We start from the raw sequence: 15,597 nt of genomic DNA, 5'->3' as shown, positions 1-15,597 counted from the left end.
CCACTCCTGCTTGTCCTTTTTTTTTGCTTGTACTTTCAGAAACAAGATTTGCCCATACAGCAACTTGGCTGCCTAGACTGCTGAAGTATTCACTAGGTAGAAGCTTACTTAAGTTAAAGGCTCTCAATTTCCTGGGCAATACAGGGCACTGGGGACTAAGGAGGGTTTGATTACAGAAAGGCAGGTTCATCATTTATTATCTTTAGTATAAGAAGCAAATTGATGTTTGCAGAGCTGTATTTTGGTTGAAGAAAAATATTTGTCTTTCAGATACATTTTTTTCTGGCTTACCCTGTTGAATTTGCCCAAGTGTTTCAGTTGAGAGATTTATTTAGGGAATCTGCTCTCTAACAAGCTTAGAGCAACAATGGTGACAAGTAGAGGGGACTCAGGCACCAGCACGAATGGACATCAGGTGACTGACATTTTAGTGTGAAATAAATGATGTTTATTATCCTACTGAAGAAACAAAAGCCTTAATGACACTGACACACACACACACACACACACACAGAGCCAGTGTGCCCCTTTGGGTGCACAGTGTTCCATCAGACTTACTGTTTTCCAAATTAGTCCCCACTTCAGTCCTTTCTGTTCTGACCCCTGCTTTCCTGACACCTAAGTAAAACGGTCTCTGTCCCCTCAGCAGCCCTGTGTCCTGCATGACAGGTTGCTGAGTACTCTGTCCCCGAAGGTGGGTACCTTTGAACTTAAGGAAAGCTGGTGTGTGTATGTGTGTGTGTGTGTCATTTTACCTGCTTCCTTCTGGACACCCTCTAGAAGGACAGAGAGAGACGGAAGAAATGGCCGGCCAGCTGCCTTCTTATAACCCGAAGGCAGCTGCTCTAAGTCTGGGGTACATAAGTTTCCATCGTAGAGTAAGTCCTCTCCAAAATGAAGCCATTTATCACCTTAGTTTGCAACTGTAGATGAATTGCCAGCAACAGAAATGTAACAAAAACTATTTTATTATAAAATATACAGTGAAAGGAGAGTACATGTTATAAAATTACAAAAGAAAAAAGGCAGAAGCCAGAGGGTTAAAAAGAAGCTGTCTGTACAGAAACCTTTTGAATAAACCAGATGAGGCTGCCAGGGCACAGCCACCTGCTGAAAGCTGTGCTACTGAGAGTGACCTAGTGAAGGACTGCTGATGTGTCTAAGTGTGCTCCAATCCAAATCACAGCAGCCCCAGACCAGTTCTTCACCATACACATGGTTTAGGCAGGGTTCTGTGAGCCACTTGACTGCTTGTCTTGCTGCGTGAGCAAAGCTTCCGGGCTGATTATCTTCCCCAGCTTCCAAAGGGCTTTGTTCAGGTGGCTATGGAATGTTGCATCAAAAGCCCCACCCATTTCTGCTGCCAGCTCCCCCAGAACAGACACCGTGGGCTTGTCACTGGCATTCAGAATCCGCACAAAGAATTTATTCCACAATTCACTGTCTTTTAGCCTAAGAAAATAAAAAAAAAATCATTTCTATCAAGATTGGGCACGTGAAAATTAGAATTCTTTCTGGGTTTAACTCAGCAGGGCACTAACGTGCCAAAGTGATATATGGTAATACCAAGAACTCTAAGATTGGAGATCATTCAAACACTCTTGAAGGTGCAGGGAAGAACTACAAAAATCAGTCTGCTGTGGTGGCCCTGAACATGCATGGAAGGAGGAAATCCACTCTCGTCTGAGCCCATGGATCCTGGCCACTCCGGTGCAGTGACACCCACTAGCACTTATCCACACACGGTCAAAGAAAAAGACACTTCGTTCCCTGCCAGCTTTCTCACTGCAGGCCATGACGACATCACCTCCACCTCAGGCTCCGCTATCCTCAGTTCTCTGACGCCCAACCTTGGTTAAGGTGACTTGTTCTTACTCTCCTTCTCTTATCTGAAAACTCGCACTGCTGTAGAGCAGGGGGCTGACAAAGGTGGGCCCACCCATCTATTTCTGCTTGTGTCCATTAACCACACCAGCAGGTCCACAGCTAGACCAAGATGCCTCTTAGCCCTGCACATCTCAAAGTACCCTTCAGCAATCTCATTAACGTATCTATTTCTGTTGCTGTCTGAGACAATGTCTCACTGTGTAGCTCTGGCTGGCCTCGAGCCTCTGCCTTCCATGGGCTGGGGTTAAAGGCCTGAGCTGGCAAGTCAGGATCAAGCCTATCTTAAAAATACATGCAGGAGACAAGTTTCCGAATCAAAGGAGGAAAATACAACTCAGTGTTCTGGAGAGGAAAGCAGGGAAGGGACATTCAGTCTTCAACACTGATCTAAAATGAAAACTAACTTGAGAATGGGCAGGCAGTGCGTCACTACTTGGTGAGCCTATGCTGGGAAGCCATTGGCGCTACGTAAGGTATCTGACAAGTTCTCAAGCAGGCCTGAAAGATCACTTATTTCTGCACCAGGAGGAGATTGCTCGGTGGTTTGGTTCTACATTATCATTTAATAGATAATAATCTAGACTCAGTATACGATGTGGAAACTTAACTCTTCAAAAGACAACTGACTTTTGATAAACACAGCTGTTAAAAAGACTAACACCAATTGGTTAGAAAACTTATTCCTCTAAAATGTTTCTATTTCTAAGCTAAGAAATGCCCTAAAGTCTGAGCAGGTCTATGTCTTATTTTCAGCTGGCCATTCCTTTCCCTGTCCTAGGTGCTCTGCAGCCACTAAAGTGAACGCAGAGACAGCACTTGGTTTAAAAAACTCAGGTAGGTTGCCTACCACAGCAGAGTCCACTGAAGAGAGAGGGATGTGGAGGAACCCTGGAGGACCCAGTACTCACTCAGAGGTGCTCTGGCTAAGTTTCCAGAGGAGCCCATCCCAGAAGACATGCAGGTGTTCCTTGAACAGGAGTAAGTGTGCTAGGTCTGCTATACCCAACAGATCTACCTGAAATCACAAAACGATCATGAGCTAAAGTGTAAAGTGGCCTCTGCTTCCATTATCAACTGATTTACACAGAGCTGAAAGCACTGACAGCTTGTAGACCTTAGTAGATGTCCTTATCTGTACAGGACAGGGAGAAGAAATGACCAGAGATCATTTAAGGATTATTATTATGACTTGGCCTTTTTGAGACAAGATTTCTCTGTATAGCCCTGGCTGTCTTGGAACTCACTCTGTAGACCAGGCTGGCCTCAAACTCAGAAATCCACCTGCCTCTGCCTCCCGAGTGCTGGGATTAAAGGTGTGCGACACCACTGTCCAATTTAATGGGTTATTTTTAAGAGCCAATGACAACAGATTGTCTTTGTGGATACCAGGATTACCAAATGGCATCAGGACACCTAGTGCATTTGCATAGACTCCAGCTGTGATCTACTGTGGCCCACATGACCACTTCAGGTATACACCATGTATCCAGTCAGCAGATGTTTGCACACGACACAGTCATGTGAGACACTGCACACCCATCCAGGTGTCCTCACAGACAGCTCAGCCTTTAATCCCCAAGTCTCATGTCCAAGGAACACAGGCTGCTGTCCTTACTGTACAGTGAGGGGCAAAGAGAATGACTGACGGGTGACACGGATGGCGGGGTACAGAAATGGCTGGAGCACTAAAGCCACTCAGTTATGTATTTACATGTCTATATTTATATCCCTGGGCACTGTGACAGGAAAGACGGTTAACTGTAAGTCACATGGTGATACAGTATTTGACAGCAGGGTCATCTGGGTGAGCGGGTGGCAGTAAATACCAGCTCTCACGACTTATCTAGACAAGCAAGAGGTTAAGAATGCTTTCCATGAGCCGGGCGTTGTGGCGCATGCCTTTAATCCCAGCACTTGGGAGGCAGAGGCAGGCAGATTTCTGAGTTCGAGGCCAGCCTGATCTACAGAGTGAGTTCCAGGACAGCTAGGGCTACACAGAGAAACCCTGTCTGGAAAGACCAAAAAAGAAAAAAAGAACGCTCTCCGTATTTGCCCAGGCTTGTCTTCCACTTACCTGGTAGGGAGAAGAACAGTTAGCCAGGATCTTTTGTCCTTCCAGGATCTGGGCAGTCCGAAAGCCGCTATAGGCAAAGGCATCCAGCTGCACCCTCAGGTCAACACTGTAGGAGAAGTCCATGATCCTCACAGCATGGTCGTCCTTATTTACATAGTCATAGGGGTCGTGGATTCTGAGGAGATTCAAGAGAGATAACAGAGACAGGCTGTGAGAGCAGCAGCAGAGCCCAGCTTTTTTTTCCTTTTTGAAAGGGCTGCAGGTGTATCTTAGCCTTGCCAACAGTGCCCTCCAGTGGTGAGCTATGAAAGTGCACACAGAGAGAAATGGCAATGGTTACGATTTCTTTGGTCACAGGGAATAAACTCTATCTAACCTAAGCCACAGTGCGTGGCCACCTCAGAACACTCTGAAGCTTTTATACTGTGCAGTAAGGACGGGCATTACAAGTGAGTTCTCCCCACTCAGGTGCCACTGTCCTTCTTGTTTACTGTAACAGGTGGGCTTTCCAAGGAGCAAAGGACCTGCCTACCTCTGCAGTGCAGGCAACAAGCTAGAAGCTCTGCTATTTCCAGGGAACCGCTATCACATGTCCTGCTTCAGCTCAGCCAACACCATAATTTTACCTTACCTTTTTGTAACCTTACCTTTCACTTCATAAAATACTTCAAAACACAAGCTTACTATCAAGTAAGTGTATTTCATACATTAGTTATTTGCATGAATCTCTAGAAACAATGTGCCTTAGGGGGAAACACTCTTCCTGTCACAAACGACTTTAGCACAAGGATTTTATACAATTTACAGACACTCCCATTTTTCCTTTGCATAGATTCAACCTAATTTTGCTTTTATAAACTATGATCACTTAAAACATTTTTTTAAGCTTGAGAGTGTTTCACAAGTTAATAAAGAAGCATGGCCTTCCCTAGCTCTCAGCTTAGCTGCTAGTGTTGCCATGGGCAACACCTCTCCTCCTCCTTTCCCTCTCTGGGGATCAAGCCCAGGCTAGCTCCTCTCCCTCTCTGAGGATCAAGCCCAGGCTAGCAATCACTTTCCCACTGAGCAGTGTTCTTACCTCACAATCTCATTTTCCTCACAAGTTATGTACACAATAAACTAACTGGCTTCAAAGGCCGCTTTCCTGGGGGCTGGAGATGGCCCAGTGGCTACGAGCTCTCACTGTTCCTGCAGAGGACCTGAGTTCAACTTCTATAATCCACATGGTGGTTTACAGCCATCTCAACTCCAGGTCCAGGGCATTCCATGCCTTCTCCTAACCTCTAACGGCATCAAACGTGCATGTGGTGCACATACATACATGCAGACAAACACATAATAAATATATATAAATAATTAAAAGTAAAAGGCTCTCTGGAATTTAGTACTTATAACTCTATATACTATTTCCTGCCAATTTTGTTAAATAAAAGATAATGTCCTTTTACATTTTTTCTGGTGTTCAATTGGAGCCCAGGGCTTTACACATGCAAGGCAAGCCCCCTTCACCTATATGTTCACACACATAGCACCTATATGTTCCCAGCATCTATAGCACATGGCAGCTTCACGACCATCTGTCATTCCAGTTCCAGAGGTGCCGACTCGTTCTGTCCTTGGTGGGTACTGGGCATGCACATGGTGCAGAGACATACAAGCAGAGAAAACACTCTCTTATGCTTTCTTTTTAAGGCATAAATACGAGAATTATTCGGCAGCCAGCCAATGAACAATGAAGGAATTAAAAAGGACCAGCCAACCTGTTTCTCAGGATCAGAGTCCGTGGACTCAAGTCTCCGTGCACTATTTCAGCTCTGTGCAGCTTCTCCACGATTGTCAAGAGGTTGTAAATAATCAACACTATTATTTCATGAGTAACAAATTTGCTGTGTTGGAGAAGATTCTGGAAACAGAAAGAGAAAACTATTCACCCAGCTGTCACATCCACAGTGCGTGCCTGGTGGCGCTGCTGTATGCATTCCTTTTGTTTCCCGCTGGAATGCAGCTGGCCCCCCGCCCCAGCTGAACACCGAGGTCTCCTGAAGGCTACAAGGACTTATGAGACTGGAGGAAGAGCATGAAGGAAAGGCAAAGATGCTTGCTGCCAAGCTGGAAATCCTCTGATCCATGACATTTGTATGGTGGACAGAGAGAAAGGACTCCTGCAAGCTGCTCTAATAGCCACGTGCATGTTCACCTACATGTGCACACACACACACACGTACACACACATACATAAAGTAGAACATTAAAAATTATGTTGGTAGCAAAACTTGAAGAACACAGCAAAGAATAAAATGATATATTGTGTCTATATTTTTAAAGGTTTTAAGGGATGCAGTACAGGAAAGACAAGATTTTCTTTTGCTTTAAATGAATTGATAATTAGTCTAGTTAGGAGATCCATTCATTTCTCTTCCCTGCCCCCTCCTCCCCATCTCTAAAGATAAAATGCTAAAATATATCAAATAGGTACCTGATCAAAGCCACTTGTGTAAGAAGGGATACAGCTCATGGCTGCCTAGACTGTACTGGGCTCTTGTCAGTTCTCAACACTAAAAACCAAGCAACCAAGCAACCAACCATTACCTAAGGAAAGAGTCATCAATGCTTTTACATTTTTACTGAATTTGTCTTTCTCTACAGATGGTATGTTGAGGTACACCTGTAATCCCAGCACTCTGAAGCCTGAGGTAGAAAAACTTCCATAAAGTCAAAGCCAGCTTACATAGTAAGTCAATGCACTTACTACCAAGCCTATAGTCGGATCCCTAGAACCTATGCATCAGAAGGACTGACTTTACCCTCAGATCTTCACATGCATGCCACACGCACACGCGCGTGCGCGCGCACACACACACACAAAGTGTTAAATAAATAAAAATTAAAACTAGACTACTTTTTTTTTTTCTGAGACAAGGTTTCTCTTTGTGTAGCTCTGACTGTCCTGGAACTTGCTCTGGAGACTGGCTTTGAACTCAAGAGATCCTCCTGCCTCTGCCTCCCCAGTGTTGGCATTAAAGGTGTGGGCCACCACCACCTGGCTGGTCTATTTCTAGATGCTTGAAAGGAATTTTGTATTAAGTATCTTAAAATTTTAATTACATTTATTTATCTGTGTGTGTATGTGTGTGTACATGCCATGATGTGGGAGTGGAAAGAAGAAAACAATTTATCAGATTTAATTCTCGTCACAATATTCCAATTGGGGTTCTGGGGGTCCCACTCAGGCCATTAGACCTGGCAGCCAGTGCCAAGCCATCTCTGCAGCGCTGGATGAAATGCCTAGCATAGATGTAGTGTGTGCAGTAGTATCACAAACCTGAAGGGTGGAGCAGTTTATATACTGGTACCAAACAACATGGCCATCTTGGTACTGACAGCAGCTGCAAAGCTGGTCGTAGTCCTCATTCAGACGCTCCTTCAACTTGAGGTTGATATAAAAATCCCACGGGATAGGCTGAGACGATGCCTGTAAAACAGAATATTTAAAATGGAAGGGCAATTAGAACATGCTGATTGATTAGGCTGGCAGATTGAAAGCACTGTTGGAGACAAGATCTCACAATGTAGCCCTGGATGGCCTAGAACTCTCTCTACAGTACTGTAAGGGGAGGTGATGATACTATGGTCTAGTTCTCTAATTGGTTCTTGATTTGTCAGTAAAGAAGGCTGGGAGCCAATTGTTGCTGGGTGGGTGGTACAGGTGAGACTTCTGGGTCCCAGGAGGAAAAGGCAGACACAAGAAAAGAGAGGGGCTTTTCTGCCATGCTTTGGAACGAGAAGCACACAGCAATCATGCAGACATCAAGATCTTGGAGCAGCTAGGGCCTGTAGCCTCCACTAAGGGTGGATGGCCAAGGAGGCTGGCAGAGGCTAGCTGACACAAGCCACTAAGTTTAAGGCAAGAGGAGAAATGGAGATAATAATTGAAGAGGGCACGCCTTTCCAGATAGGAGTTATCTGCGCCCAGCAATTGTACCAGCAAGTTCTACAATAATAAAGCTGTCTGTGTGTCCTTTATCCGTGGATTCTAGGGTACCGGGAGTGAGCCGGTAATGCAGCCCCTCCCGGAGCAAAAGTGGGTAGAGAAAGAAGCCGGGTTGGGGCTGATGGTCGCCTATCCTAGAGCCAAGCCAGAGCCAAGCAGGAGCAAAGGTGGTTAGAAAAGGAAGCTGGGTTGGGGGATGGTTGTGATCATCCTAGAGCTAAGCTGGATGGTAGCACAGTCGCAGCTCCCGGGCTTAGGCAGTAACGTGCTTCTAAAACTACACGCAGGGCTGGAGAGATGGCTCAGTGGTTAAGAGCACCGACTTCTCTTCCAGCGGTCTTGAATTCAATTCCCAGCAATCACATGGTGGCTCACAACCATCTGCAATGTGATCTGATGCCCTCTTCTGGTGTGTCTGAAGAGAGCAATGGTGTACTCACATACATAAAATAAAATTTAAAAAAATTAAAAAAAACAAAACAACAACAAAAAAAAACCCTACATGCAACATAGTACAAATTAGCCTTGACCTTACAGGGATCCACTGGCCTCTGCCTCCTAGGATAAGAGCATGTACTACCATGGCCAAATGGAAAACATGTCTTAGTCATAAAGAACAAAATCCTATTGTTTGTAAGAAAGTGGATAGAAATGGAGATTCTGTTAGGTAAAATGAGCCAGACACACAAACACACACTGACTGCTATGATACACACAGAATCTCAACTTAACCATATACTGAGAAGGGCAGCAATGGGGAGGCCAGGGAGGGTGACAGAGGACACACACACACACACACACACACACACACACACTCCTGTATGTGTTATAATAAACCCCATTCTTTTGTGTTGTGGATATCCCTGGTGTTGTGTGGTGGATGTCCCTGGTGTTGTGTTGTGGATGTCCCTAGTGTTGTGGATGTCCCTGGTGTTGTGTTGTGGATGTCCCTGGTGTTGTGTTGTGGATGTCCCTGGTGTTGTGTGGTGGATGCCCCTGGTGTTGTGTGGTGGATGTCCCTGGTGTTGTGTGGTGGATGTCCCTGGTGTTGTGTGGTGGATGTCCCTGGTGTTGTGTGGTGGATGTCCCTGGTGTTGTGTTGTGGATGTCCCTGGTGTTGTGTTGTGGATGTCCCTGGTGTTATTTGTATCCTGATGTTGATTCCACTTTCCCAGGAGGGGCTGTTTGGACGGAGGAATGAGTCGCTAATGAATAAAGAAACCAATCACTGGGTGATTGGGTGAGTAGGTGGGACTTCTGGGTTGAAGAGAGGAAGGGAAGAGGCAGGAGAAAATTAAAGGCCTTTGGATGGGGACAGCGGGAGATAAGATGTAGCTACTAGTTATACCCAGTTTAGATAGTGAATCTACCAGGATTCGCCACCGGACGATTTAGATTTAATAAGGCTTACAAGATTAGGGTTTTAGTTGTTGTGCCCAGTGACTGAGTTACCCTTGATTCTGAACTAAGTTGGTGTGGTGTTTTCCTTCACAAGGGGGAGGGGACGGACACTCAACTGGGTTCCAGAGAGAATGGTATGGTGGCAAAGCGTGGGTTTGAAAAAGTGCACCCCACACAAAGGCCGTGGAGATTTTGCAGCATGGAGCTGGTGTGGTAGTGACCCACCAGTGGGTGCTGAGCGAGCTGGGTGGAGAGGTTTCAGAGTTCTGAGTCAGCCTCCACAAGATGAGAACAGGCCGGCCGGTCTGCTAGAGTAGCGTGGATTATTTATTTAATATTTTCTGCAACAATTTTATATGCTAACTAAAACCAACTAACCAACCGAAAAGAAAAAAGAAATACAAAAAGTGTAGAACTTAGGAGGCAGAGGTAGGAAGAACAACACAAGTTTCGGCTAGCCTGGTTTATATATTCAGTTTCAGACTAGCCAGGACTTCAGAGTGAGACCCTGTCTAAAACAAGCAAGACGACAAAACCCTCCACGTTTCTTCATTGCTGTGAAGAGACACCATGACCAGTGCAACTCTTACAACAGAAAGCATTAATTCGAGGTGTGCTTATAGTTATAGTCCATTATCATTTTGGCAGCAGGCGGACTGACGTGGTATCGCTGGAGAACCAGGCGAGACTTACATCCTGATGCTTGGGCAGAGAGAGACTCTGGGAAAGCCCACTCCAAGTGACACCCTTCCAAAGGCCACACCTAATCTAATCTTATCAAAGGGTTACATAAACCCATGAGCCATCCTTACTGAAACCACCACACAGCCCTCCGACACTCCAGCAAATGTAAAGTAGAAAGTAATTTAAAAGCATAATCTGGCCAGGCAAAGTGGTGCATCTTTAATCCTGGCACTCTGCACTGTGAGTTCCAGGCCAGCCAGGGCTACATAGTAACACCTTGTCTAAAATGCCAAACCAAACCACAACCAACAAACACCAAAGCATGACCTGTAAGAAAGGACGGAGGAGCAATTCAGCTCTGCAAGCTGGGAAGACTTAATGCACTTAGAAGACCAAGAAACCTTGTCCTAGCAGCGGAGGGGACCACCAAGCAGCCATGGAACACAGGCGCTACCCCGGAAAGGCGGCAGCAGCAGCAGCTAGGTGAGTAAGGTGCTGTGGCTGCAGGAGTACCTGAGCCCCACTTTAGGCCACTCAGTCTCCAGATTCTCCTTCCTGTTCCTGTAGCCCAGCTCGACCACTGCTCCTCCTCTGGAAAGCAGGAGGCCATTTCCAGGTGTAGAGCAACAGGCCTAGGCTAGGAGACGCCAGGTGCCGGAGTGGGGGGTGGGTGGGGCTAGGAAGGAGCTCTTCCGTCACATGTGGGACCTTCCATGTTGCTTCTTTCCTACACTACCTTCTTCTCATGCCAGCAGTCAGGCAGGCATATTCTCTGGGCAGGAAATGAGACCCAGCTCACTCAAGAGAAAAGACTTAACAGTTGGTGGGCTTGCCAATCAAATGCCAAACTACAGTGAAGCCTGTGGCTGTCAAGGTCTTTCTATATACACACAGCTTTCAATTGGCTTTTAGTGTTAACACCTAACTCTGAAGAGAGCCAAACACTCAAAACAAAGTTGCTAACATGAAAAGTCAGAATTTTAAACAGACAAAAAGGAAATAGATGGGATGGGGCACAGGCTGTTTTCTCCTTCCTCTTTCAGAAGAATATCTGTGCTAGGTGGCAGTGGGGACAGCACACACCTTTAATCCCACACTCAGAGGCAGGAGCAGGCAGATCTTGAATTCCAGGTCAGCTTGGTCTACAGAGTGAATTCCAGGACAGCCAGCAGAGTTTTTGGTTTTTCTAAGACACCCTGTCTCAGAAAAACCAAAAAAATGAGGGGGGGGGTGCGGGGGGAGATGGCTCAGCAGTTAAGAGCTTAAGGGCACTGCACTGTCTGGTGTTGGTGCTCACAACCATCTGTAATGGGATTTGATTTCCTTTACATCATGGTGTGATGTGCATGAAGACAGAACACTCCTATTTATGAAATAAATACATCTTTAAAAAGGAAGAAAAAAACAAAGAAAGGAAAAATAAAGACATTTACTTTGTGTGTGTGTGCCCATGCATGTGTCGTGGCACGGGAGGGTATGAAGGTGACAACTTGTGGGAATTGGCAATGTTTTTCCCTGCCAGTTTCCGGGACTGAACTCAGGCTGACAGGTTGGTAACCTGTTGCTAACCCAAGAAAACAATTTAAAACTTCATTAATATCTCAGCAAAATAAAAAATATTTCCTCTTCGAAGGATAGGCTGTGGTGTGAGTGTGAGCCTGCAGGTTGTACAGTGCAGGACTTGGCCAATGGGCATAACTGAGGCAGGGTGCAGGGCAACATCCGGTAAGTCATACAGCACGTACATTATGTCAGTGTTGTAAGTAACATAACAGTGATTTAAAGCATGGGAACGGTCTGTGTGTCATCTGCAATGACTCTTGTCAGTTACAGAAAAGACTTGAGGACCCTCGGTGGGGGTGTCCTGCACAGGGAGGGGGGCTTCAGGTGCAGTCACCCGCAGCTACCAAGAGACAACCGCACTAAAAGAAAAGGGCAGCAGCGGTGGCGGTGGCGGCGGTGGCGGTGGCGGCGGCCGGAGGAGGAATAAAAAGATTTTACGTTTACTTTTGCTTGTCTGTGGGTGGGTAAGGACATCCAATTCAGGCTCCCTCAGAATTCAGGCCTCAGATCCCGGGAGCTGCAGTCACAGGTGGTTGTGAGCCGCCCACTATTGGTGTGATGACTCAGTGGGCAAAGGTGTTTTTCACCAACCCATTTGATGGGAGAGAACTAAGGACCACAAACTGTCCTCTGATCTATACACACAAACACAAACAAATCCTAAACAAAGAAATAATTGCCCTAATATGAGAAATTACAAATTGAGAAAGCATAAAATTGAAAGAAACATCATCTTTTCCTCATAGAAAATGTCACGCCTGAAAGAACCCCAGACTGAGATGTGTACCGACGTCTGCCTAGCACTTGGATGATAATAGACTTACATCACAGTGTGGGACTGTTACACTCCGGCCACAACAAGACTTCCAGGATCTAAAGATAAGGGGAAATTTCACACAAAGACACTAGAATTATAATGACAGCTGGTCATGGTGACACATGCCTGTAATCCAATTACGCAGGAGGCAGAGACAGGAGGATTACTGGTTTGAAGCCAACCAGGCCTACATAATGACCTTTATCTTACAACACCAAGATGACGGACTCTCACCAGAGTAAACTTCTGTTCGCACAAAAGCCCCACTGCGCGTGTAGAACCTGATGGCAGAGTGGCTGACTCCTGATCCCCTTTCCTTCGTCCCTTCGTACTGGATTTTTTAGTACTAGCCAAAAGCTAAGGACTATGAGGCTGGACCCCAACCAACCGAGGACAGACACAGTCACCACATCACCACTAAAGCCCAGTGAGCATCTGTGATGAGGTGTGCGTGATTTGGGGTCTAGCAGCACATCCTCTTGCAAACAAAATTGCTCTGCTGAGCTTAAAAAAAAAAACAAAAAACAAAAAACAAAAACCAAACAAACATCAGGATGGCAAAGACTTCAAAGGCAAGGTGAGGAGTTGAGGATTGGCGGTGTGGCGTTTGCCTAAGTAATGTCTATATACAGGTTCTAAAACTGTGCGGAAAAATACACCAAAACCAGTCAACCAGATAACAATAAGAAAACAAACAAAATCAAGCACAGTTATAAAATAAGGCTTTAGAATTCTAAAGAAAAAAATTAATAAAGAATTCTGTATCCAGTCATGCTACCGATAATGAAAAGACAGAGAATAAGGAATTTTCAGACCCAGAGGGTTTAAAGAACCTTTGCTTTCAGTTCCTCAGAAAGGCACTAAAGGGTGTACTTCTCCAAAATACGAGGAATTAAACCAAGGAGGAAACGGGAGGGAAAAAGGTGTCTAAGTTCCAAGATGAGAAAAACAAACGGAGGCTTCCCCACAGTGATGGAGAGCTGAGATTTCAAGGTGTATGTGTGAAGACTAGAATACAACCTGTCCCGAGCGGAGCAGTCCACACACTCCAGGGCCTGTTTCCTCAGAAGGAGAAAGCCGAAAGAATACCTCGTAAGCTTAGACTGAGAGCGCCTGTGCACAGCCACCCCTCAGTTTTTAGCTTTGATCTGGCCCTAGAACGGTGACCAACTTTTTGGCGTCCCAGGTTTTATAGAACCACAAGGACACACTATCTTCTTTGCTGACTTACAAGGTGATGAGATCACAAAGGGCCCACCTCACCTTTATCATGGTTAGCTCTGCAGAGCTTCTTGGTGCCACCCAGAATAACCTGTAATCGTCACATGTTAGGTGCTCTTGCTTGATGACGTAATCCTCAGGACCTGTTGAGAAGGTTTGGTTCCTTTTTAAAGTCACTGTGAATATACGTAGGTCCTTACACTTTACCTCCTGGCTTAAGTGTGAGAGGTGCTAGTGTTTTTGCCATTAAGTGGCATCTAAAATACTTTTCAAAGTTATTTATATAAAAATCCAAAGGAGCCCCAGGCAGATGGCAGTTAAGAGGACTTAGCACTCTTGTAGAGGACTCAGGTTTAATTCCCAGCACCCACATGCTGCCTCACAACCATCTGTAAACGCAGTAAAGGGATGCAACAGGCATTACATACATGTAGGCAAAACATTAAGTAAAATACATAAATCTAAGAAAAATACTAAAAGAGGTAAAAAAAAAAAAAAAAACTATTGTTCCTGTGGCATGAATTATCAGTGTGTTAACCTCTCTAATGCTATCTACTACAACCTAGGAACACTTTAGTGTTCAAGGGCCTGTGGCACTCAAATCACTTATCTGTATGTGCAAAGGACAAGGGCTCCCACTACTCACCTAACTCAATCTCCTTCCCTATCTCCAGCACAGGCATCGGTCGCTCTTCCACAGAAAACTCTGCAAAAGCACTTAACTCTAGGAGGGATTTCAACAGTTGGAGGCGATACTGTGAACACCAGGGTGACTGAATAGCATTTTCTGTGGGGAAAAGAAGTTGAAAATATATATATAAATTAATGTTTAAAACACAGTAGTAAAGGGCTGGACAGATGGGTTGGTAGTTAAGAGCACTTCTTCATCTTCCAGAGGAGCTGAGTTTGGCTTATGTCTCAGAGCTCACAACTGCCTATAACCCCAGCTCTAGGAGACCTGATGCCCTTTATAGCCTTTGTATGATCTGTCTGTCTGTCTGTCTGTCTCTGCCTCTCTCAAAACACACACACACAGAAAGGGGGTGGGGGCCAGGCAATAGTGGCACATATCTTTAACCCCAGCACTTGGGAGGCAGAGGCAGGCGGATTTCTGAGTTCGAGGCCAACCTGGTCTACAAAGTGAGTTCCAGGACAGCCAGGGCTACATAGAGAAACCCTGTCTCTGAAAAAAATACAAAACAGAACAAAAAAAACAGGTGACGGGGGAGGGAACTCCAACATTACAAAATCAACACTGCTAACCTGACCACATTCATTTGCTTTGGGCATATGAAATACGTTGAATTAGTGCTGGTTTATTTGGGAAATAGTACACCTGGGGCAGGGTCAGCCTGCGGAGGGATTAAACGGCCACTGAGCAGACTCGGAAGCTTGCTGTTGGCTGGAACACTCTACCTGCCCCGTCATTAGTCAGCTCCAGCTTTTCCAGAAGCGGAAAGCCTTTGATGGAGGATGTACTGGGAGCTGAGGACGAAGACCTGGAGAAGCCGGATGAGTGGGTGGCCTCACGGCTGTCTTCAATAATTGGGCTGCAAGAAACAAGAGTGAAGCCATCCTCAGGACAGTATACTCCAACTTCTGTCAGAACTTTATATATTCTCTTAATAAAGATCTATTTGCTTTTACATGTGTTTTGCCTGCATGCATGTCAGTACACCAGTGTAGGGATAGCACCCAGAGCCTGAAGATGATGTCAAATCCCTGGAAATAGAGTTCAGAGGGTTGGGAGATACTGCTGTAGGTGCTAAGAACTGAGCCTGGGACCTCCACCAGAGCAGCCAATGCTTTTAGCCACTAGCTATCTGTTTAGAGTCCAACTTTATACATTTTTAAATTATAAATTTTATACTGAACTCATCTTGTAATAGAATTTATTTATTTATTAATATTTTTATTAGGTATTTTCCTCATTTACATTTCCAATGCTATCCCAAAAGT

General features: G+C 45.3%; 1 protein-coding gene across 2 annotated transcripts in view; it reads right to left on the bottom strand.

The window, feature by feature from the left end:
* Positions 1-950: 950 nt before the first annotated feature.
* Bub1b (BUB1 mitotic checkpoint serine/threonine kinase B) overlaps positions 951-15,597 on the bottom strand; it is a 49,865-nt gene continuing 35,218 nt past the window's right edge. The window contains exons 16-23 of one of the 2 annotated variants that reach the window (XM_021149632.1): positions 15,055-15,188; positions 14,285-14,425; positions 13,681-13,781; positions 7,284-7,433; positions 5,722-5,864; positions 3,962-4,136; positions 2,796-2,902; positions 951-1,452 (exon numbers count right to left, since the gene is read on the bottom strand). In XM_021149632.1, the coding sequence (XP_021005291.1) occupies positions 1,221-1,452; positions 2,796-2,902; positions 3,962-4,136; positions 5,722-5,864; positions 7,284-7,433; positions 13,681-13,781; positions 14,285-14,425; positions 15,055-15,188 (1,183 nt within the window). In that variant the 3' untranslated portion in view covers positions 951-1,220. The remainder of the gene's footprint in view (positions 1,453-2,795; positions 2,903-3,961; positions 4,137-5,721; positions 5,865-7,283; positions 7,434-13,680; positions 13,782-14,284; positions 14,426-15,054; positions 15,189-15,597) is intronic. The other variant, XM_021149623.1, reaches the window with a different exon arrangement.

Source organism: Mus caroli, chromosome 2 (genome assembly GCF_900094665.2).
Source record: "Mus caroli chromosome 2, CAROLI_EIJ_v1.1, whole genome shotgun sequence".
NCBI classification, from domain to species: domain Eukaryota; kingdom Metazoa; phylum Chordata; class Mammalia; order Rodentia; family Muridae; genus Mus; species Mus caroli.
This window is presented reverse-complemented; position numbering and strand designations above follow the sequence as displayed.